Below are 24,628 nucleotides of genomic sequence, written 5' to 3' on the forward strand. Positions count from 1 at the left end.
CGGATTCCAGGTTTTTATGAACACTAAGCATGTTTCTCACATTCCAGTGTGCAACACGCTCCCCTGCGAACCAGAACCCCACTTTACACTTTAAGCACAGCATGAAAGTGTGTCCGCCTCCCCGTACATGTTCTCACATCCATTTACCGTACTTATAATAAATATATTATACATATTTATTAATATAACGCTTAAGGCGAGTCCGGGCATTTCAGCTAATCATAAAGTCTGTAAATACAAAAATAAATACAGCGGATGTAATATTTCTTCATGAACCGTCTGCTGAGGAAAAAGAAAAACCTTCCAGGCCCATTTGCAGAGAGGCGGGGAACCGGACGCCGGAGTTAAAGACCGGCGCTGGCCGCCCTCGAGTAAAGATGGCGCCCACGCACGTACTGAGGTGCTGCCAGCGGGGACTGGCCTGGATACCGGTGGTTTTCATCGCGCTGGTCGTGTGCTGGTCGTACTACGCGTACGTCGTGGAGCTGTGCATCAGTAAGTGGCGCGCCGGCCCGCATGCTTTTACCGCGACGCGACGCGACGCGCCGCGACCCGCGAGTCGCCGCGACGGCTAGTGCGCTAGCGTGCTAGCGGCGGCAGGAAGTGCTCCGGCGCGCCTTCACTCTGCGTCTTTGCGCCTTTGTTTTCAGTGGTTACCAGACCATGGGCGTCGTCGCCTTATTTACTTCTTTAAGGCCGTGTGTAGTAGTTTTAAAACTAGTCTCATTTGCTGGTGACAGCAGCCATTTGTCTCTGCCTGTATAGCCGGCCGACAGCCAGAATTACTGAGCACCAGTAAGCTGGCTGGAGCTCCAGATTTATCGTTTGAATAGTACAGTAAGAGAAACGAGCGTGAATCGCCGATTAAAGAGCTGCCATTAAACGTGGTGTAAGTTGTGCGCCTTGTTTACTGACTGATCGGAGTCCTGCCGTCGGTCACGTTACTGTGAACTTGTTGAAAAGCGCGGCCACTGGGTAGGTTTTGCAGTAACATGTCGCATGTCCTGCTTTTCGCTCCAGCATCTAATGAGCCTGCGGACGTAACGTGTGAAAAGTGTCGCGGTGTTTTCATGTCGCATGCTTCATTGCCACGCTGCACGCACACACCCTCACAGTGCGGGGTGCTGCGAAGACATGCTGCCTAAATGTCTTCTTTTTCTTTTTTCTTTACAGTCACCATCATAAACACGGGGGAGAAGAGTAAGTGAAATGGCTTATTAAATGTTCAAATTGTGCTGTATCGTAGCTGTGTAATTGTAAAAATAGCCTAGACTTTTCTTGACTAAGCCCTGAGAGATGCGGTTGGTCTGCGAATTGGATTGTTGACAGGTTGGCGCTGCTCTCGGTGCTTGGCCAATCAGTCTAAGATCAGGCCTTCATTTCCTCTTTTTGTGCTGAGTACAGGCTGGCCAGCCAGAGCGCTACTGCTCCAATAATAAAAATAATAAAAAAAACACACATGAGAACGATGAACTGGATGTCATGTAGTCCGCAGATCATTTTCAATAAGCCTTTGATGGGGAGGCCTGATGGTACTACTGGCTTCAATAAAAGATGAATAGGGTTGGGTGGTATGCCAACATTGATTATTCTTATTGTGGACATTGATTATTCTTAGTTGTTCCATAAGTATTTGTAAGAAACAGTAAATTATTGAAACCCAAAGACACCCATCATATTTGAGTGTTCTGTACCTTGTGCATTTTATGATATTGTGACATATTTTGTTATTGTGAAAAATCTCTTTGGAAAGTAGAGTTTGTTTGTCATGTCTCTTGCAGTTGTCTACCTGGTGTTCTTCCATCTCTCATTTATCATGTTTGTATGGTCTTACTGGAAGACTATCTTCACTAGGCCGGCAAACCCTTCCAAAGAGGTAAACGTTCGTCAGGTTAAGGCTCATGCCTTCATTTCTGTCCATTTAGAAAAGCCAGTGTTGGTTGTGCTCATGTCGACTGCATTTTGTAGCCACAAAAATCCAGACTGCTATAGAAAGGGAATATAGTGCCTTCATAAAAAATGTTTTGCTCTTTGCTGTATGCTTTATGGTAAAAAAACAATGTTAACTAAATGTCTTCAGTGTAGAAAAGGCAGATAACCAATGGGAGCTGTTCAGGGTCCTGAACATCCCTGTGAAATAAGGACACAGGCTACTTTTGCTTGAAAATGTAATCATATTCATTTTAATGGGATTTAAAGGTCTTTACACAATTTAGAGGTATTTCAATTGAAGTTAATGTTTTGGAGGGTCTGAATAGTGTTTAGTGTATAGTTTATACTATTTCTCCTGTTTCAGCTTCATCAAGTAATTCAAAACTGTATGTCTTACGTTATCATCCATCAGTTTTCTCTGCCCAAAGCTGAGAAAGAGCAGTATGAGAAAGAGGAGCGGCCAGAAGCCCAACAGGAGATTTTGAGGAGAGTGGCCAGCGGGTTGCCTTTGTATACTCGCACTGGGGCAGGAGGTCAGTGCGTTATAATCCCAATCCCCCAAAGTCTTCTATTCATACGGCCTTTTTCAGATCCTGATTTCCGCATGTATGAATGTATCCCTATCCAGCCATCCGGTACTGCGACCGCTGTCAGGTGATCAAACCAGACCGGTGCCATCACTGCTCTGCCTGTGACATGTGAGTTATCTGGCCATCTGCATGATTTTTTTCCCTCTCGGGGATCTAGAGTGGAACCAGGTGTTCTTTGTAAACTCCCTGTGGTTTGAACAGACACATATTAGGTCCATGCTATACTCTAACCCAATCAGAGATCGTAAGGGCAGGGCCCACCTCTGATTGGCCGTGGTCCAGAAATTCCGGCACGTTTGAAAGTGTGCGTGCTGCACTCAGAGAGGGAGAGGTGAGCAGCCTGGACCCATCAGAGAGACAGAGTGGATGTAGCCGCAGATTCGAGCATTAATCAAGCCTGAAAACGTACGTCTGACAAGTACAACTTTTTAAAAGCCTGAACCCAACATTATTAGTGTTCATTAACATGACTCTACCAACATGCTTCACACTTGTTACAATTCTTTTATAAATTTAAAGTCTGTTCCATGGTCAAAGTTTCAGACTTTGCCTTCATAGCAATTGTAAATGGCGGAAGCTAGCACCCCTTCCGCACTAACAGAAAGGTTCACATGACCGCTCATTTATTGCGCAAGCTAGAGTAAAATTATAGAAATTAAATATTGAAAAAGCATATTGGAAAAAAACAAACATTACATGCAGTAATAAATGTACTGGACAAGTATCCCCTCTCTCCATTTCCTTTCAGCAACATTACATGCACATTTAGGTGCCCATATCCAGTCGTGGTGCTGCATTCTGTATTAGTGAAGGAATCTACATCAGCGGGAAAGATTGGTGATGTGACTTGGTTGTCTATAGTTACTCCAAAGTTGCGTGCAGTTGTAGAAGGAGAGATCTGAGAGTTGTTCAGGTAGATAGCAAGATCCTGATGAGGTGAAGAATCTGCTGGAATGAATATTATGAGTTTTACATGATAAGCTGCCATCCAAGATGAAATGTTAGTTAGATATGCAGGGATTTTGGAAGTGGCATATACATCTGAGGGAGGAAAAGAGAAGATGAGTTGTATGTTGTCACAATTTCAATGCTCTTCAAGATGGCGTGTCAAATCCTGCACAGGGGTTGAGGAGAATAAGAACAGATGAGTTTTTCTGATCTGGCCGCATGTAGCTTTTTAGAAATTGCCAGAAGTGCTGTCTCTGTAGAATGACCTGCTCTGAAGCCAGCCTGGATCTGGGAGGTGGTTCTGAAACAGATGAAGTGACACCTGTTTGTAGACAAGTCACTCAGGGACTTCAGGAAGAAATGAGAGAAGAGAAACTGGTCTGGTAGTTATGGGATGGTAGTAGCCTAGTGGGTAACACACTCGCCTATGAACCAGAAGACCCAGGTTCAAATCCCACTTACTACCATTGTGTCCCTGAGCAAGACACTTAACCCGAAGTTGCTCCAGGGGGACTGTCCCTGTAACTACTAATTGTAAGTTGCTCTGGATAAGGGCGTCTGATAAATGCTGTAAATGTAAATTTTTACATATTTTTGTTATTTTTTATATATTGTTATTTTTTTACATATAGTTGTTGATGTCTGCATGGTGAGTGGTGGGTTAGTATTGGAAGAAGCCTGGCTGTTTTTAAAGACAGATGGTATATGACCAGATGTAATTTATGACATGAAAAATGATGGGGATAAGTTCAGGAGTGATTGTGTATTGGGGAGGGGATTGGATCCAGTGGACTGATGGCTGGATTGCCTCTAGATATGATATGGATGATAATATCTGATGTGAATTTTGAAAATTGTTCTAGGGCAGTCGGTGAGTCTTCAGAGGGTAGAGTAGGGTGGTGGTGGTGGAGAATGTCTGGCAAATTTGTTCAATGTTCCCTGTGAAGAAGTTGGTGATGGAAAATGAAGCAGGGGGAGTTGGAGGGTACAATAGTGATGAGAATATGTTGTGGAGTTGACGGATGTGGTCAGAGACTTCCAATTTTGCTTGGTAGAAAGTAGATTTAGCAGAGTTGAGGTAAGTGGATAAATTGTGTAGGATTTTCTGATAATGCGGCTGCTCTTAGTTCGTTCCCTTCAACTGCTGTGCAACATCTCAGATAGCTAGGGAGCAGCGGGAATAGTCTTTCTGTTTTGAAGAACTGCTGCTGTTGGCCAAGCAGAGGGTGAAGAAGGCAAGAAAATTGTCAAGTGGAAGTTTGAAGTCACCAAGGAGAGTTAAAGGGGTGTCTATGGGAAGATTGCTGAACAAAGTGTCCAGTACATTTACGTTTACGATATTTATCAGACACCCTTATCCAGAGTGACTTACAATCAGTAGTTACTACTACAGTCCCCCCCTGGAACACTAGGCTACTACCACCCCAGTACATCAATGAAGGTTCCAAGAGACCTCTGGAGGGTGGTCTATGACTATGAGAAGGAAGAAACTGAGACTGCATGGAACTCGAAGGAAGATATTTTAAGATGTGTGAGAGGCAGTGGTGTGAAGGACCAATTATGTGATGGTAAGAGGCCAGTAGGGCAGAGTCTGCTTTTATAACAGCAGACAGGCAGTTTCAGAGCCCACCTACCAGTCTTGTTTGAGAAGCAGATGAGGTCGCTGGTAACAGAGCCTCTGCGGCAGGAATATGGTTTCCTAAGGCTGTAAGAGATAGTTACAGAGGGGATTTAGACACGTGATGGCAGTTTGGTAAAAGGAAGATTAAGAGAGCAGCAAACTGATCATCATGCTGAGATGATCAAGTTCAAGCCCTAAAAACACTTTTAATTTAGATTTTTATTTATTATTTAATGTATTTTGTTTCTTTTCTGCTTAGTAAAGCACTTAAAGCACAAACACGTTTTCAGTAAGTTACCGAGCTTGTGGAATTACAAGTCAGTATTTCCTATATGGACAGCTATCTAAGAAGAAAAAAGTGACCCTGTAAAACTGTGCTTTTAAATCTGATGCCATCGAAACTTTGGTGCACCTAACTTCTTATGCGCACCAGTGGAAAACATTTACAGAATTTATCAGACGCTCTTATCCAGAGCGACTTGCAATCAGTAGTTACTGGGACAGTCCCCCTGGAGCAACTTAGGTTTAAGTGTTGTGCTTGGGGACACAATGGTAGTTAGTGGGATTTGAACCTGGGGATTGAACCAAAAATTGGGTGCCTCTACTGCATTCTGTATTGTGTGGTACAGTGTTGTTTGAGAGACACCAATGGCTAGATTTAAGGATGCTCTGTTCCAAATGTGTGGTGTAGCTATATTTTTAATATATATTCTAATGTCTCACAAACTAAACATTTGTGCCATATGTTGTAAATACATATTTGAAATGTGTATTACTGTGTATGGTGCATAGGTTTCCTACATCACATTGTACTTGGTGTTCTTTCCTTTGTCTATGATAGGTGTGTTTTGAAGATGGACCATCACTGTCCATGGTGAGTGTACTATTAATAATAAGAATAATACTAACAGAACATTCCCACAAATTCACTTAGAATACTGTGTCTTTATGTTTTCCTGGTCACCTCTAGGGATTGGTTTCTGTAGCTACACAAACCATTCAAAGATTTAGGATATTTTAGAAATGTCTTTGTAAAATTAGTTTGAATAGAAATGATTGCTATATTAATAAGAAATAGTTGTTGACAAAGAAACAATGATCCCACTTTTGCTGGTGCACAATATACCCAACTGGTCTGGTTTTGAAAAGTATAATTTCTAGTTTAATTAGTGAATTGTTTCCAGATCACTGTAACTGTTTTCTAATAATCACAGAACACAGAATCATTCCATTCCAAGTAACACAGAATCATTCCATTGGAACGCAGGACTAATTGTTTACATTTACAGCAATTCCATGTTGGACAACTGAGTATATTTTTATTACTCTAAACTTCTGAATAGTGTTTTGAATATTATTTTAACCAATATGAATAAGGAAATCATAACTATGATGTTATAGTAAGTTTTTATAGAGGCAGACAGTTGTATATTATTTCTTCAGTTGAAGTGTCACTGCTGGTTTTCATATTTTGGGCATTTTGTGTTCATGATGTTTCAGGGTGAACAACTGTGTGGGCTTTTCCAACTACAAGTACTTTATCCTGTTCCTGGCCTACTCACTGGTCTACTGTTTATTCATCGCGGCTACGGTTCTTCAGTACTTTATTAGGTTTTGGACAGTGAGTATAAGTCTTTGTCTTCTAATCTATCTGCTGTCTCTCTTCCCTTTTAATTGACTAACTGTTCAGAATTGCCCCATGTACTGCAGTGGTACAAAGAGTTGTGTCTTTTGCTACAGCTGGGTTAATTTGAGTCAAATTTGAGCAACAAATGCTTTTAAATATGCAAACAGTGGTTGGTCATTTTTTATGCAGCTTTGAAGTGGTACAGTGCTGGCTGACACCATGAAACAACATGCTATGAATATTGAACGTGTTCCCAGATTCCCAGTGATTTTTGATACTGGCTCCCGTGGGACATTAGCTTATACATTTCCCATGCATTTCTTTTCTTAAGCAGCTAGAAAGCTTTGTTCATTCTTTAGGCATTGCTGTGACGCTTTTTTTTTTTTTCTCAGGCCATTCCAAAATCGCTGTCGCCTGTGGCACTCTGCCCTCTCTCATTGTCCCCTTCTTTCCTGTGGTTCCCCCCCTGTACTTTCTTCTGATGGATGCCTGCTCTGCCCTGCCTTTCCTGGCACTCTAATCACTGCTGTTGTTCCCTTGCCCTTTCACTAGACGAGCTCTCCCCTTGTTCCTGCTGTCCTGTCCCTGTGTCTAACAGTCTGTCTCTGTTTGCACTAAGCTTTGCCGGAGGAAATCGGCAGAGAATTGTCCCCAGGTAATCAGTGGAGTTAATGTCTTGATGGATGTGTCTGATGGTGCTCCAGTGAAAACGTTGCGTGACTACTGAGATAAATATCTGTAAAGTTACGGTCTTGTTTTCATGTAGTTTTTATTGTCTTTGTGCACCCCTTGTTTACCATTTTCCTTTCTCTCTCTCCCCTCCTCAGAATGACCTCCCAGACACTCACGCCAAATTCCATATATTGTTTCTGTTTTTTGTGGCGGCCATGTTCTGCATCAGCATTCTGTCACTCTTCAGTTACCACCTGTGGCTTGTAGGGAAGAACAGATCCACCATAGGTAACTCACCTCCTGCGTCCATTCTGCCTCTGTCTTATCCATGCGGGACTGACGAAGCTTTCATCATATGTACTTGTACATACTGGCCATTAGAAACCCCTTCCTGGAAACACTTCTTCTTTCTTTTATTTAATTAATAAGCTATACACATTATATTGACCTTATTTTGGTGGTGGGCCATTCCCAACACAGGCTGGTCAGTTGTCCCTTAATCTACAGCAAACAAGTTGTTGCCACAGGGGAGGTTTCAATAATAAAAGTGGCAGGAAGTGCTTTCGGTCGCCAGTGCTTCACTTGCTCTCCATCTCTCATCCCAGAGGCATTCAGGGCTCCTGTCTTTAGAAATGGTCCTGACAAAAATGGATTCTCTCTGGGCTTCAGTAAGAACATCGCTCAGGTGTTTGGAGACCAGAAGAAATACTGGCTGCTACCTGTCTGCACCAGGTGGGGCAGGTTTCTACTAAATGTGATCGATTTTCTTTTCACAGAGTAGAAGGAACTGGTGAAAAATGTTCTGTGGTTGCTCACATGCAGAGGAATGTGCTAATTAGTCTTGATGTTCACTTGTAGCCAAGGAGACGGACTCACGTTCCCAACACGTTTGGTGAATGTTGATCCAGAGCAGCCCACAGTTATTTTGCAGACTGATTGTAGCAGTAAAAGGTACATTCCTTTCATTTAGTTTCCAAATGTCATTGTGGGAATTAAAGCAATTTGTTGTGTAATTAGTGGAGGCATTTTTCCCCTCTCTGATAGTGTTGAAGATGGGTCCATCCCGCAAAGTCCCCTCAGTGACTCTCAAAACCGACTCCTAGCGAATGATCACCACAGCAGCGATGATCACTTGGGGATTGATGCATTGAAATCAGGTCAGTGGGCCATGTGCTTGTCTGTTACTGTAAGAAGATTAACTGCAAATAGTTGCGCAGCCAGTGCTTAACTTTTTGATGTGTTTCAGACGGAAGTGATGGTATCACGATACTGATGGAGAGTGACTCCTAACCAGGTGAACTAATTGGAATAGCATTGTTTTTTGTACATTTGAGCAGTAATTGAGTGGTTAAAATCAATTTTACTGGCCTGTCTTCTCACAGTGCTGTCAACGACTGTCTGCGACCATTCAGATATGCCTACCAGTCTCGGAGATTCCAGAGGAGAGACACACAGCCATCAAATACGATGCCTTAAGCAAATCTATCAGTCTAATATATCGCCATGGATACTACTTTTTGTCCAACATCATACCAGTATACACTGCTGCACCATCAGTATACGAACCCAAGCAGTCGGTCGGCTGAATTACGGCAACTGCGGTTTATTCTCTGAACAGTGTCCCATGTGCAAAGACGTTTACACGCTTCATGTGTTTCCTTACCCCATGTTATGTCTGCAAGCTTGCTGACTTCTGCAGCAGACCTCATAATCTCTGTTTTGTTTTGGGTTTTTTTTTACAGAATGTTATGCATGGTACCAAATGTCCTTTTTCATATACCAGTCATGAAGCTTTGTGGCCCATGAGCTTTTCAAGATTGAGTAATTAAGGCATTATGGAATCAGGCTATGTTTTATGCCATTTAGAACAAATTTAGAATATCTTATGATCTCTTATGTTAGGTATAAGCTGCTCAAGAAAGTTAAACAAGGGTGATTTTTAAAAAAAAAAATCTTTACAATAGTGATTAGTGTATTTTCAGATACATCTGAATGCACAGACCCCAGTGAGTAACAGTGACTTGTACCGCTTCATTAACTTACAACAGGGGTTCCCAGTCCTGTTCCTGAAGCCACACCCCATCCCTTAGACAGAATACTTTCAATTCAATCAGTATACTTTCAGCCTGCCTTGTTATTACATTATTAATGATCACCTGATTCTAGGGGACCCTGATAGTAACAGGATTGGGAGCCCCACGTTTTGAGCGCTGCAGAAAACGGTGAAAAAAACACAACCAACAGGCCACAAAGCATTGTCACCTGCCTTAAAGCTTGCATCGCCTGGTTCATTCAACATTCTGTTCCACCAGTGCACTACGAGAAATTGAAATGGCCTTTACCAAATGCAGCTCCTTGGTACTGGTGCTGCCTAACACTGCTCAAAAACTTTATCGAGGAGCAATGTCTTGAACAGTTCTTTTATTTAATTTATTATTAGTTCTTTTTTTATTCCAATGTTTACACAGTGCAGTCCTGAAAAAAAAAAAAAAAGTAAACTGGACATGGTGTAGACATGCCCGTGATCCAGTTACCGCAGATGGCCTGGAGAAATTGTGCCTGAATGTGCCCATTAAGAAAAGTTGGGCGTGACTGAGCGTTACTTGAGAAGTCATTAGAACGCACCATGACATATATCCTAAAGTTGGATTTAGGTTGGAGCAGAGCACAAGATGGAGCATTTGCACTTTTTAAATTCCTTTTATACATGTGTTGAATAATTGAAAACTTTTTTCCCTTCTCCATTATTGTTATGCTAAAATCCCTGCGTGTACACTCAACCCTGTGGTGCATTTGAGGCAACTGGGTGATCGTGTGAGGCGGTCTGGGTCTGGGGTACAGAGTTTACATCCGTAGTGCTGCTCGTTTTTCTGCAAAGGTCTTTGTATTATGTGTGTGTGTGGTCAGAATGTTGGTTTGTAAAGAGATTCCTCACCCTAATCATATTGCACCTTGTAAATAAATGAATGAAGGTGACTTCAGTTATTTACCCATGCGAGGCTGCCGCAAATTGCCAAACAAAGGGCTCATCGTTGGCAAGCACTTACAGCGTGTGTAATACCTCCCCGCTGACCTACATCACCAGGTTAACCAAATGCGAGCACTCGGGTTGGTGGCGTTAAGGAACTGCAGTATATAGGCTTCCGATGCCGGTAACTTGTTCCTCACACAGGTAAAGAGATTTGTCCCACAGCTTCCGTTCCGGTGTTTTTTTTTTTTTTTTTTTTTTTGTATCCTTGATGCCAAGAACATGTTTATTGTAAAAAAAATAACATGAGTAGCATCATTTTTTTGTCCTTTCTTTCTTGGTCATTCCTTTTAAATTCAGTTGCAGTTAATGTGTTGTAACTCGATTTCTTTGATGTGTGTGATTTTGGTAATTGTGACGCAAGGTGGTGGTGATCCTTATATAAGATTTTTTTTCCCCTTCTCTCTTTAAAATGCTGGCATCTTTTGCACAAGGTTTCACCAAATTTTTTATTTTATTTTTTATTTTTTTCTGGTCAGTGTACTAAAGATTTGTAATTTATGGTTTGGGATTTGGGGAGTATATCTTCATGTTAAACCAGTGTACCGTTTGCTGGGAAACTCCTAGGCTTAGTTGGCTTTACTTTAACCCACATCCCTGCAGTTCACCATTTCTGTTTCAGATGATTCTGATGAGCTTTACAATGTTTTGACACAATGTTCAACCCTATTGTGCTCACAAGCAAGGAGTAAATCCAACAAGCTCATGGTTGATTTGTTCACTATGTAACATCAGATTTGTGTAATCTGAAGCCATAAAACGTCGTGAGAGAGGAGAAATTTTGGACCATTTACAATTATTTTAAGTGTAATAATAAAAAAAAAAAAAGTTTGTTGCATGTACAGCATAACTATTTGTACGCTGCTTATAGTGCAAGCTTTACTTGTTTTTATTGTCATGTTTTAATGAGATATCTGTATATATTGTGTAAAAAAAAAAAAAAAAAAACTTTGACCTTACCTCTCTATTTTCTTGTCTAATCGATTCTATTGTTGAATATTTTGCGAATGAAGTATTACATAAATATTATGTAACATAATAAATGTCATTTTGTAAATCTTCAGTATGATTGTGTTTTTGTAGTGCCTGTGCCATGTACTTCACTATTTATCTTTCTTCTTAATGTGGTAGGGCTCTAAAGATCTTGTAGGGGTATGAGGTTACATCCAAGTAAATGTTGGTTTCTGGCAGTGCCATCAGAAGATCTTCTCATCCCAGTTCTTGCATTTTTAACATATGCTTTCGAATATTCAGCAGCTTAAACCATATGTGTTGTTAGGTTCACACATTAATAGACTTATTTGAATTAATAGAATTGTTCCATGCTCCTGACAATCGGCAATGAATGAATCCGAACCTGATGATCCAATAAACTGTTATGCGATAACTCAAAACAAAATATGAAAAGCAACTGTTCTACCATATGCCAATCTGAGAAAAAATGGTTGAAAGTGAAGCACTAACACCAGACACACAATTTAATACTAATTCATTCATTTTCAGCCTGTTTTCAGTGGCTTGTTGAAAGCAGGTAGTGGAGAGACCAACAGAAATATATTACACACACACACACCAAGATATAAATGCAGATAGACATACATGTACCACCACAAAATACACACACAAATATATTCACAGATGTATGCACGGATGTAAAATTTCTTCCAAGATCATCCCAGAGAGGGTCAAAGGCAAGAAACAGAAACGTAAATAGCAAGAAGAGAGGAAATGTGGTTCAGAAGAATGCTCTTACCATCAACCATTTCTAAGAACGGGACCTTTATATGAGGTGCATGGGGCAGTGGTGGCCTAGCGGTTGTGGAAGCAGCCCATAATCAGAAGGTTGTTTCACAATGCCAACCACTTCACTTTCACATGAATATATAAGGATTTAAAGTGCGGTTGTAGGATACTGATTTCTTTGAAGCCTCAGGGGCCGTGGCGGTGGGCCTGCAGGCTCTGCCAGCAGCCAGACCTGCCAGGGCAGACCAGGTCCTAGGCCCAGAGACCCAAGGACCCCCTACACCCCACCAGGGACCCAACAGAGCCAGGAGGACCAAGACCTTCCAAGTTGCCCCCACTCTACCACTGGGCAGCCTGAGATGTGAGGTGGAGTCCAGGACCTGACCTGCACCCACATACACAAGCATACATTCCCAACCTCATACACACATATACAGGGAGTGCAGAATTATTAGGCAAGTTGTATTTTTGAGGAATCATTTTATTATTGAACAACAACCATGTTCTCAATGAACCCAAAAAACTCATTAATATCAAAGCTGAATGTTTTTGGAAGTAGTTTTTAGTTTGTTTTTATTTTTAGCTATTTTAGGGGGATATCTGTGTGTGCAGGTGACTATTACTGTGCATAATTATTAGGCAACTTTATTAGGCAACTTAACAAAAAACAAATATATACCCATTTCAATTATTTATTTTTACCAGTGAAACCAATATAACATCTCCACATTCACAAATATACATTTCTGACATTCAAAAACAAATCAGCGACCAATATAGCCACCTTTCTTTGCAAGGACACTCAAAAGCCTGCCATCCATGGATTCTGACAGTGTTTTGATCTGTTCACCATCAACATTGCGTGCAGCAGCAACCACAGCCTCCCAGACACTGTTCAGAGAGGTGTACTGTTTTCCCTCCTTGTAAATCTCACATTTGATGATGGACCACAGGTTCTCAATGGGGTTCAGATCAGGTGAACAAGGAGGCCATGTCATTAGTTTTTCTTCTTTATACCCTTTCTTGCCAGCCACGCTGTAGAGTACTTGGACGTGTGTGATGGAGCATTGTCCTGCATGAAAATCATGTTTTTCTTGAAGGATGCAGACTTCCTGTACCACTGCTTGAAGAAGGTGTCTTCCAGAAACTGGCAGTAGGACAGGGAGTTGAGCTTGACTCCATCCGCAACCTGACAAGGCCCCACAAGCTCATCTTTGATGATACCAGCCCAAACCAGTACTCCACCTCCACCTTGCTGGCGTCTGAGTCGGACTGGAGCTCTCTGCCCTTTACCAATCCAGCCACGGGCCCATAAAGACTCACTCTCATTTCATCAGTCCATAAAACCTTAGAAAAATCAGTCTTGAGATATTTCTTGGCCCAGTCTTGACGTTTCAGCTTGTGTGTCTTGTTCAGTGGTGGTCGTCTTTCAGCCATTCTTACCTTGGCCATGTCTCTGAGTATTGCACACCTTGTGCTTTTGGGCACTCCAGTGATGTTGCAGCTCTGAAATATGGCCAAACTGGTGGCAAGTGGCATCTTGGCAGCTGCACGCTTGACTTCTCAGTTCATGGGCAGTTATTTTGCGCCTTGGTTTTTCCACACGCTTCTTGCGACCCTGTTGACTATTTTGAATGAACCGCTTGATTGTTCGATAATCACGCTTCAGAACCTTTGCAATTTTAAGAGTGCTGCATCCCTCTGCAAGATATCTCACTATTTTTGACTTTTCTGAGCCTGTCAAGTCCTTCTTTTGACCCATTTTGCCAAAGGAAATGAAGTTGCCTAATAATTATGCACACCTGATATAGGGTGTTGATGTCATTAGACCACACCCCTTCTCATTACAGAGATGCACATAAACTAATATGCTTAATTGGTAGTAGGCTTTCGAGCCTATACAGCTTGGAGTAAGACAACATGCATGAAGAGGATGATGTGGACAAAATACTCATTTTCCTAATAATTCTGCAATAAACAGTGAATACACAATCCCACTCTCCATGCTTATTCTAATCTACCAGATCCAGGGACCACCACCACCAGAAGGCCAAGGAGACGGTCTCCATTCACACTGGTCCCCACAGTAGCAGGGAAGCCCACTAGCCCAGACCTCAACCGGGCAGCCAGCTCATCCTCTCATCCCCCAGCTGGCGATCAGAGAGCTGGGGTGTCAAAAGAACCTATGTCTCCCCTTGGATGCTCAAATGTTGTGTTGATGTGTGTTGTTCTAAAAGGGTGGCACCATCGTGCTGTGGGGATGTTTTTCATCTGCAGGAACTGGGAGACAAGTCAGGATAGAGGGAAAGATGACATCAGCAATTTACAGAAACATCCTGGATGAAAACCTGCTCCAGAGTGCTCTTCAACTCAGACTGGGGCAACGGTTCATCTTTCAGCAGGACAACAACCCTAAGCACACAGCCAAGATATCAAATGAGTGGCTTCAGGACAACTCTGAATGTCCTTGAGTGGCCCAGCCAGAGCTGAATGTGATTCAAGATCTTAAACTGGCTGTGCAAAAACATTTCCCATCCACCCTGATATAGCTTGAGAGGTGCTGCAAAGAGGAATGGGCCTAACTGGCCAAGGATAGGTGTACCAAGCATGTGGCATCATATTCAAAAAGACTACAGGCTGTAATTGTTGCCAAAGGTTCATCGACAAAGTATTAAACAACGGTTGTGAATACTTATGTACATGTGATTTTTATTAATTAAAAAACATCAAGTAAACTTTTTTCACATTGTCATTATTGGGTGTTGTGTGTAGAATTCTGTGGAAAAATATTCAATTTTGGAATAAGGTTGTAATATTACAAATTGTGCTGTGAATACTTTTCGGATGCACTGTAGGTCACCCAACAAGCAGACTGAAGGGGAGGCTGGAATGGTACATTTCAGACACTTTGATAAGTCTTCACAAATCCTGCACCAAAATCTCAGAACAGGGTGACAGAACTAAAGATTGTGGATGTAATTGTCATGTGTGTCGCCTTGACAGTGTGCACAGTTGTTAGTAGATATAAAACAGATCATAAACATTCTTTGGCCTGTATTCTGCCCTCTGAGCAGAATTTATTTATTGTATCAGTTGCAGATTGGTATTTCTGGTCAACTTAAACGTTTTTTGAATCCAGAAATTGTGGTCCAAGCTGACTGATGGATCCTCCTCCCCTTTCACAATAGGAAGGGATAGTGCTTCATCCGTATATGTTTTAGATGTTTTTGATTTGGGAGTTTTTAGATTAAAGAATTCTACCACACTTGGTGGCATTTGTGATTTGATTTTATTAGATTTACATTTCCTTCTTACAATATATTTAACTTGCTGATATTCTAAGAATCTATTCTTGTTAACACCATTTTGTTTAACTAATATATCGAAGGGAGTAAATTCTTTAACTTTGAATGTGTTTTCCAAGTATTTAATGCCTTTGCAGCTCCAATTTGGGAAGTTTATCATATTATTGTTTTGTAGTATGTCATGGTTCTTTCAGATGGGTGTACGTTTGCATGGGATTACTGATGACATATATAGAAACTCCCGCCATTCTGTCAGAAAAGAGCTGATTACTGATGCATTTGTGTCATTCTGTCAGAAAAGAGCTGATTACTGATGCATTTGTGTCTTTTGATAATAAAGATAATAAATGGAAATCTGAAATCTCTATATTATTGCATAGATGAGATGATGGTTTGCTTGGGATCATTGCAAATAAATAGTTAATTCTTTGTAGAACCATCCCTTCCCATGAGTGATATGGGCAGAGACTTCAATCAGGCCAGATCGTCCTCTGATGATCAACTTCAACACATTCTTTAAAAGCAGGATGTGGTTTAATTTAATCATGTCTGCCAGCCTAGTTGAAACGTTAATACCTAAAGAGTTCATATTTCCAGACTGTAGTGGGATGGAAGAACAATTCTGTAAGAAGCAATTAATCTGAAGGACTGTAGATTCACCTTTTGATTTCATTACGCCATTTAGTCTTCTTGGATATGAGTCTTATCAAAGTTGCACATCTTGTCCCACTCTTCCTTGCTAAAGTGTTCGAAATATGTCAGATTGCAAGGGCATTTCTTGCGATGTATCTCTCTTTTCATCAGCTTCGGAGGAACTTCCTGTACTTGTCTTAATTTCCAAAGCATATCCAGTGCTTTGGAAAGGTACCATTCTCCTGTCTGATATCAACAATGAGATCCCTTGGATGCATTTTAAGTCATCTGTGAATCTTTTTTTTTACTGAGAAAATTACAGTATTCATTGCCCTACTAAGGGCAGCTGAACTTCAACAGAAAATAGTTTATGTGTGTTGTATGTTTTTTCCCACTGCAAAAATGTTTTCTTTTTATTACTTCAATAGTGCTGCCAGTAGTTGACTGTACATTTACAGTAAGATGTTTTACAGTCTATAATATTTTCTGCAGTTTTACATTAATTTACAGTAATTTCACAATACAGCAATGTACTGTAATTTTACAGTAAAACAATATCCAGTAAGTTACTGCAAATTTACAGTGAACTTTTTCAGTGTGTGTCTGTTGTTTGTCTGTACATTTACATTATTTAACAGACGCCCTTATCCAGAGCGACTTACAATCAGTAGTTACAGGGACAGTTCCCCAGGAGACGCTTAGGGTTAAGTGTCTTGCTCAGGGACACAATGGTGGTAAGCGGGATTTGAACCTGGGTCTTCTGGTTCATAGGCGAGTGTGTTACCCACTAGGCTACTTCCACTCTGTAGGCCTCTATATTGTCTGCCAGAGACAATATCAGGTCAAAAAGTCTGTGTCCAGGGTGTGAGGGATCTCTGTTGATCTTCCCTGCCCTTTTCCTTCTTCTTGAGGAACAGGTCCTGGATGGAGGACTGGGGGACACTGATGACTGTTCCTGTCCTGTTTAGTGGCTACTCCATACCAGACTGTGGTGGAGGAGGACAGGACGGACTTAATGACTGAAGTGTAGAACTGGGTCAGCAGCTCCTGTGGAAGACTGTACTTCTTTGGTTGCCTTAGGAGGTACATCCTCTCCTGGGTCTTTTTGAGGATGGAAGAGGTCCTGGGAGATGGTGGTACCTAGGAACTTGAATATTTCCACAGAAGACACTGGGCTGTCTGATACGGTGATGGGGAGCAGTGTTGAGGGACGTACCGTGAAGTCCACTGTCATCTCCACAGTCTTGAGCATGTTCAGCTCCAGGTACCAGCCGCTCAGCTTCCTGTAGGTATGCAGATTCTCAGCTGGTGCATTGATGGTGGTTTTACAGCCCTGAGCCTTGGCGGGCAGAGTGGAGATCTGGTCTCTCCCCCACACAACAAACGATCAAGAAAAAGCGACACGTGAAGGAAGAAGTGTCAACAACATGCTTCCTTGACGAACATAGCTTGTAGGGAAAACGCGTGGAAGCGTTGCATCACATGACGGCCCGTTGCCATGGCAGCTGGCGGGCATGTGATTCGGGGAATGTACCCCCCCCCCTTCACCCACATACACATGCGTACTTTAAACATCGGTATAAAACATGTACTTTCCCCCCTGACTTGCCACCGCTGACGAGAGCGGCTCCGAAGCCCCTGATCCCCGGGAGCCCGCCCCCGACACCCCCGTGGGCGAGGAAAGCCCGGGTTTCCTCCCCACGCCCACCCACCCGTCCCACGGGCGAGACGCCGGGCGAGGTTCACTTCGGCGGCGGCGGCGCTTCGGGGGGCTCACAGTGTCGAGCCGAGCGCAGGATGGGCGACAACGGAACCATGGACCCGAACTGCTCGCAGCCACCACCCCTCGCCATCGACATAATCCGCAGTGAGTAAACAGCAGGCCGTAAAACTTTATATTTCACTCAGCAATAAACACGACAAGAGCCGACGTGAATTTTAACATGTTTATATTTATATATATATATATATTAAAAAATCTGGTTCATATCCAGATTGCTGCGTCAGGTGTTGTCTGAAGCTCGGAAAGAACCTTTTTTACCTTCAGAGTTGTTCGGGGAGATGTGGAGAGAACACGGAGCGGGTCCTGCACGGCCAGCCAGAGTAAAACAATGGCGGGTTTATGTTACTGTTCATTACTGTCCATTCATTAATGGCTCATGTGATACGCCAGATACAAATATGGGTTGACGTACAGCGAACCTCCTCGTCCAGTTCTCCATATGTCTGGTTTTATTGAAGTTCTGAAGGTTTCCCCATGGTCTTTGATGAAATGCGTTTTTAAGACATTAAGAGCAGATCAGAAGTTTCACACAGAGCCCCTGACCACCGTGGCAACGACTGGAAACTACAACATAGTGGATAAAAAGATTGTATTCATAGTCGGGGGTCCTAGTGAACCACAATTGATCACAATGTAAATGATATTTAACATAATAATTTCAACATAGAACTATTTTAGTGCTTTTTCTTGCCACCATGAACAAATGTACTTCATAAAGCATGAATTCACTAGTTTCTGTGCAAGCACAATGGACCGTTCAGTACGTCCAGAGGCTGCTGAAAAATACATGTTAGGGCAAGGATATAACAAACCTTTATACAGTGAAGTCATAAAATACGGGTAGCATGTGCAGAACAGTCTGTGTTGGCGGCGTCCTTCGTCAGTCATTCTTCACTCTTCGTTTCGAGTGGAAAAAAACCCAGCCTTTTATGGAGTTCGGTGCAATATTTATTTTTCATGTGTGAAGAAATGATGATTGGTTCATGCTTGAGACAGCTTGGCTTGGCTGATGTTGTCCCGCTTTACCTGAACCAAACGCGCACGTGTTGAGTCCAGGCCGCGCCGGGGAAATGGGAGGCATGTGTGTTCATGATTGCGTACGGTGCACAGCTGGAAGAAATCCGTTTCACTTCTGTCTTCCATCTCAGACGTCCTTTATCCTCAATCTACACCACAAAGCACCAGCAGAGCACACGTGCTGAACAATGAGCATGTCACCGGCGGTCACTAGAGAGTTCATCACTAAAAGCACCACATGTGTACAAACCAAAGGTTTAGTACAGAACTCTGGGCCCCTTTACATAATCAGCGCCTTGAATGGACACCATTCCTTTCAATCCAAGCTGTATGTTAGGTTCCACGGGCCCCCACCCAATTGGGTCCTGGGTAATAATTCCTCTTTGTCACCTTAGTATGACACCAATGATCAACTATGCATTGCACAATGCAGGGTGAAATACTGTAATGAAATCCCGATTATACCAGCACATCGGGACCATAAATTCCGCATTCCTGGAATAACCTGCAGCTGGTTCAAATTTAGAATCCTGACTCATTGGCTGATGTTATTGCTAATAAACGACCATGGACTATAAAGGCTAACTCAATAATTTCGAACTCATCAGGTAAAGTCTGGGCTTTTACCTGAATCATCCACTTTGTTGGACCTAAGCACAATATCATGACACTGTCCAGCCTTGTCCAACCACAAGTTAAAGACGTTATTTCCATGAGAAGGAAGGGGACATGAAACACTGAACTGGTCACTCACAGCAGGAACCAATGAAATGTGCTACATCTGCATTAGGTTATTGTGGTGAGTAATAAATGGTGGATTTTTATTGCTTGAGAATAGTAATTCAGGATGGCAAGACATAAAATACAATTCCTTTGGCTGAAACACATGCAGGGCATAATTTGTTTCACCTTTATTGCGGTTCCTGTGTTTTTTGGGTTGTGTTTTTTTTTTCCAATTGCCCTGAATGATCAAACAACTTTGTACTAATTAACTAGATACGCAGTTCCTGAAGGTGAAAAGTTAATAAATAGATGTGAAATAAAGAGAGAAGATAGCAAACAGTCGTCTTGCTGTCCAAGCAAATATAAAAGTCCGATAGTGAAACCAGGGCACAATAAGGAGACGATCTTAATGAATGTCAGATTCACTTGTTCACCATTCACAATTCTCGAATCTGTCTGCATGTTTGGTTTATAACTGGTTGAGTTTTTGATCTCGATAGTTTGTGGTGCTGTGAACAAGTTTAAATAGGACAGAAACCGGAGGTGAACCGAGGAGGGGGTGAAGTTGAATAGTTTGGGAGATATATGTTTCTCAACTTCTCCACTCACTGTCTATAGGAAAAAATGTCCGAAAACAGGGATGGAACTGACACGTGGAGCCAGTCAGACACTTTCCTGACAAGTACCTATGTTAAGTGGTTCTTGAGTGATTGGACTGAAAAATAAAACTGTTGCTTAGAAGGTTAAACCTTTCACCTTCACAGGAAATGTTTCTCAGCCCAGGTTATCAGTATATGATCATTTTTTTCCTTTTAGATCTTGATGTTTTCGGCATCATCCTCTACACAGTCCTCACCTTCATGACTACTGTATCCATGCTCGTCTATATAGAGGAGTGTGTCTACATCTACAGGAAGGTTGAGTCAAATAAAAAGAGTGCCATCATCTGGGTGAATGGAGCAGCTCCGGTCAGTTCTGTCTACTTTCATGTGTGTTTGCACCAATCTCCCTCCCTCATATCGAGAAGTGATCTGCTAACTGCTTTGAAATTCTCCCAGGTTATTGCCACAATGTCTTGTCTGGGCATGTGGATCCCCAGGTCCACAATGTTCACAGATATGATTTCAGCCACGTAAGTTGTGCTGTTATTCCATCCCCCAGTAGCTTTAAAGATTTACATACCAAGCTTGTTGGTTGTTCCTCTGATTCCATGCAATCAGATCTCCCAATCTCAGCAAGCGGGTACCAGATGTATTTTAAGACGCTCCTTTCACATACCTAAACCTTTGTTGTTGCTTCAGACAAGTACTGAGCACGGTTTATGAAAAGGTGGGAAGCAGTGTGCCTAGGAGGGGGGGTTCTGACCTGTCACTCTCTGCTGGTATTCTAGATACTTTGCAATTGTGGTGTTCAAGTTCCTGATCCTCATGATAGAGGAGTGTGGTGGCGACGATGCCTTTCTGAAGCGCTCAGCGAATAAGACCTTACGCATCAGTACCGGGCCCTGCTGCTGCTGTTGTCCCTGTCTGCCCCGGGTTCCTGTCACAAGGTAAGGCCTCTTGTGACTGGAGGGTCATTGATTACACATGACTCTATGTTTACCCAGAAATACTCACTCGAGCGTATTACACATTACACACTATTACACATCTAAAGTAATGGAAATTAACCGGAAAATATTTGCTTCGCGTTTGAAATCTATGTTGCTGTAATCGTTTTCAGTTGGCTGTAATTCCAGGTAATTGGTTGTCTGGCCAGCTGACCTGGATGAATGCACTCTTGGTTATTCAACTCACTGGGCTGGTGTATGCTTTCATTGCATAATTTGTTCGATACTGCTCCCACCAGATGACCTCCAACAGGTCACTGGACCCGAAATTCTGGGAGAAGCAGGTTCATTCAACCCTGGATCAGTGCAGTCTGAATTCTGTCAAGTTTAAGTGACAGACAAGGCACTAAGCGTGGGGCTTGTTCATTACTGCAAGACATCCTCAGGATTTACATAGATAAATAATGTGGTATATTGATGGATGTGGGTTTCAAACTGCGTGTGGGTCAGAAATCCTCTGAGAGAAGCACATGGACCATAACTTTTTTTCCCCACTTCTGGCAGGCGGAACCTGTTCATGCTAAAGCTGGGAGCTTTCCAGTTTGCTCTACTGAAGGTGGTCTTCACAGTCCTCTCTATGGTCTTATATTTCAATGGGAATTTTGACGTTTCTGATGTAAGTGTACTCTGAGCAGTAATATGGATAAATATACATGAAAGTGTTTATTGACTCAAAAAATATATGTAGGCACATTTTTACAGTCAAATCATATTGATATTATTAGGGATGACAGTTGCATATTACAAACAACATTATAATGCAGAAATGAAACAATATGTAATTATAAGGTCCATGAAACCAGCACCTTTAGTCAATTGACAGCGCTTATATAAATGTTTTTGACAGTCCTAAATTAAAGTCCTGAATCAGCCCTTAGGTATTCATTTATAAATGAACCATTGAAATAACCAAAGTAATTAGCACTAAAATGTAAAAAATAACCAGATCACCTCCCTTTCACTCCCTGACTCTCTTTGCCAATGTTTGTATGTATTAATGTGATATTAAAACAGTTTAGTAAAAATAATTCACTTTATCCTTTCTACATTAGTTGGGAATCACCGGTGCTGTAATATGGATAAATCCATTTGTGGGCGTTCTTACCATCATTGCTCTATGGCCTGTGGCAATTATGTTCATGCACCTTCGTAACACACTGCGCAGCCTCAAGATTATTCCAAAATATGCCATGTACCAGGTAAGTGAAGATCACCAGTCACACTCTGTTCATTTTAATGTCTCTTTTAGTTCTTTGTGACATAGTCAAGCCGGGTCTGTAGATGGACATTTCATGGCACTATTACCATACAGCAGAGTTACAGATCAAATGTGAGAAGGTGATTGGCTGATTGATACTGCACATTTCCTCAGTTGGTGCTGGTGCTGAGTCAGCTGCAGACGGCCATCATAAACATCCTGGCTTTGAATCACACGATTGCCTGTGCTCCACCGTATTCCTCCCAGGCTAGAGGATACTGTAAGTGAGAACCTCCACCATCAGATGTTGTCACTCTCTTATGCTAACCCTTCTATCTGTTTGCAGTGATGAGCCAGCAGTTGCTGATCCTGGAGATGTTCATAATCACCCTAGTGACCCGCCTGCTGTATCGCCGTCACTATGACCCTCTGCCTAAAGAGGAAGATGATGAGAAAATGACATTGTCCCCCAATGTCACTGAGAATGCTGCATAAGAACAGAAACAGTATTTAAGAAAGGGGTTTGCAAGTGCCTGGAAACAAATGAAGGGCAACGACCTTGTCTATCACGGACTGACAGACCTGTTGTTTGTGAGCTGTGCCAAACTTACAGGAAACAGCAGTGATTACAATTAGTGTGAGAAGAGTGAGAACACTCATTCCTGACAAGGAGCAAAAGTATATTTTCATACATGGATTTACACATATTACTACTTTTATACAACATGAAATGTCATATATGTCAAGTCTGCTCACATAGATATATACATTTATTATTATGCAGTTGATTTAATTCCCAATATATTTTATTTATATTTTCTAAGGGATGTATTGTAATAAACCCACAGAACATTATGGCTTCTTTTTGTACACAGACGTCCAACTGCATCTGTGCATGCAAAAATCTGGAGATCTCTATCAGGAAGTAGCAGGAAATTATTGTGGCCTTTGTTTGCTGCTGTTAACTTACCAATATTGTTTAACCGCATGTGCATATTGACCAATGTGATGAGCCTGTAGCTTATTTTAGGTTGATTAATATAATATTTACATTAATTACATTATTACGTTACATTCAGTACATAATTCATGATGTGCTGAATGTGCCCAAATTATGAAATATTTCCTATTTTCTGTAAAATATTAAAATATGACACATTTAATTCATGAAAAATATTGTATTTCTAGTATTTTGTAATTAATGACGTATTTAATTAATTAAATTATTTAATATATTATTATTTGATTTAGATGTCCACTAGGTGGCATGAGAATAGCTTCTGATGCAGTCAAACTGTCGGGTATTCCAGCCACCCTACTACACTCAACAGCAGATGAAAGCCTATAAGAGTCTGGTGGCATATAACAATCTTGGTACTATACCACTCCATGATGGTTCATCAGGGCGAGTGTTCTTATATTGTTCCATGAGTAAAGATGCTAACAGCCAGCAGTGGCGATAATATGAGCAATCCTGCATCACGACATCATCTATGTTTCAAGGTAAACCACTCTGAGAGATCAAGAGAAGCTCTGTGCTCTGGTTCACCAGTGTTTCATGCCTCAGACCGGCCCACTTTAGATCACAACCTGTTATTATTAAAATAATTATATGTTAAGTGATGGGTTAAATGCAGAAGGCAACAACGTCCTCAACATAGTTCTTTTAAACATAATTATTAAATATTTCAGTTACATAGAGCTATTGGCAGCTAGAATGTTTTGTGTGATGCATCGATAATTGAGGCACTGAAAATCAAATCGTATCGTTAGACCAGTGAAGGTTCACACCTCTAGTTAAAAGTTATTATGTAATGTGTAATGTAATAAATGAGCACAATTAACACAGTACTGTTTTGTTTACTTCCTGCGTGGGTCTGACCTGTGACGGTCAAAATGTATCTGTGACGCCCTGCATCACACCAGTCGGTCACTGTCACCAGATCCGTCACCTGCCTACTAAGCGGTAGATCACTGACTCCACCCTTCATGTTTCTGGGCAAGTGTTGGTTTCAGTTCTGTTAGTAAAACCTTCTGTTCCTTGCACTTGGGTCCTGGCCTTGACCCCTTCCTCGTGGCACAGAGACAGTCCTTACATGAAAATGGACAATGACATTTTAGAGTCAGTTCAGATGATGCATCTTTTATATGAACATTAATAATAATCTCTGAATTTGGCTGCAGGTGTCTCATTGAAAA

At 41.7% G+C, this 24,628-nt stretch overlaps 2 protein-coding genes and 1 long non-coding RNA gene across 5 annotated transcripts; 2 read left to right on the plus strand and 1 right to left on the minus strand.

Annotated features, from left to right (window-relative positions):
* The first annotated feature begins 309 nt into the window (after window positions 1-309).
* On the plus strand, window positions 310-9,910 carry zdhhc20b (zDHHC palmitoyltransferase 20b). Of its 3 annotated transcripts, XM_028966235.1 has the most exons (14): window positions 310-495; window positions 1,174-1,200; window positions 1,782-1,876; window positions 2,345-2,465; window positions 2,561-2,630; window positions 5,933-5,965; window positions 6,592-6,712; window positions 7,338-7,373; window positions 7,546-7,678; window positions 7,996-8,122; window positions 8,249-8,341; window positions 8,435-8,547; window positions 8,637-8,684; window positions 8,773-9,910. In XM_028966235.1, exons 1-13 carry the CDS (start codon window positions 378-380, stop codon window positions 8,678-8,680), a joined length of 1,131 nt encoding a protein of 376 aa, XP_028822068.1. In that variant the 5' UTR covers window positions 310-377; the 3' UTR covers window positions 8,681-8,684; window positions 8,773-9,910. The 3 variants fall into 3 exon arrangements, 2 of the variants coding, with proteins under 2 accessions (XP_028822068.1, XP_028822062.1); XM_028966229.1 differs by lacking the exon at window positions 7,338-7,373 and having other exon boundaries at window positions 330-495; XR_003744784.1 differs by lacking the exons at window positions 8,435-8,547; window positions 8,637-8,684; window positions 8,773-9,910 and having other exon boundaries at window positions 329-495; window positions 7,546-8,122; window positions 8,249-8,270.
* On the minus strand, window positions 3,255-18,203 carry LOC114774322 (uncharacterized). Its single transcript, XR_003744792.1, has 3 exons — window positions 18,141-18,203; window positions 5,105-5,175; window positions 3,255-3,563 (listed from the first exon to the last, which is right to left on the minus strand). It is a non-coding gene; the product is annotated as an uncharacterized LOC114774322 (long non-coding RNA).
* Window positions 17,678-23,284, plus strand: slc51a (solute carrier family 51 member A). Its single transcript, XM_028966240.1, has 8 exons — window positions 17,678-17,966; window positions 20,439-20,590; window positions 20,681-20,754; window positions 21,013-21,171; window positions 21,736-21,847; window positions 22,284-22,430; window positions 22,604-22,709; window positions 22,776-23,284. The coding sequence occupies exons 1-8, from the start codon at window positions 17,897-17,899 to the stop codon at window positions 22,922-22,924; spliced, it is 969 nt and encodes a 322-aa protein (XP_028822073.1). The 5' UTR covers window positions 17,678-17,896; the 3' UTR covers window positions 22,925-23,284.
* Window positions 23,285-24,628: the final 1,344 nt, after the last annotated feature.

Source organism: Denticeps clupeoides, chromosome 2 (assembly GCF_900700375.1).
Source record: "Denticeps clupeoides chromosome 2, fDenClu1.1, whole genome shotgun sequence".
NCBI lineage: Eukaryota > Metazoa > Chordata > Actinopteri > Clupeiformes > Denticipitidae > Denticeps > Denticeps clupeoides.

What these genes read in the sequence shown, in the direction of transcription:
- slc51a (XM_028966240.1), top strand. Translation starts at nt 17,897, where the DNA reads ATGGGCGACAACGGAACCATGGACCCGAACTGCTCGCAGCCACCACCC. An exon ending in CGCCATCGACATAATCCGCA is followed by an intron (nt 17,967 to 20,438) that starts GTGAGTAAACAG and finishes TTTTCCTTTTAG; the next exon opens with ATCTTGATGTTTTCGGCATC. An exon ending in GGAATTTTGACGTTTCTGAT is followed by an intron (nt 21,848 to 22,283) that starts GTAAGTGTACTC and finishes TTTCTACATTAG; the next exon opens with TTGGGAATCACCGGTGCTGT.
- zdhhc20b (XM_028966235.1), top strand. Translation starts at nt 378, where the DNA reads ATGGCGCCCACGCACGTACTGAGGTGCTGCCAGCGGGGACTGGCCTGG. An exon ending in CATAAACACGGGGGAGAAGA is followed by an intron (nt 1,201 to 1,781) that starts GTAAGTGAAATG and finishes TGTCTCTTGCAG; the next exon opens with TTGTCTACCTGGTGTTCTTC. An exon ending in GATTGATGCATTGAAATCAG is followed by an intron (nt 8,548 to 8,636) that starts GTCAGTGGGCCA and finishes GATGTGTTTCAG; the next exon opens with ACGGAAGTGATGGTATCACG.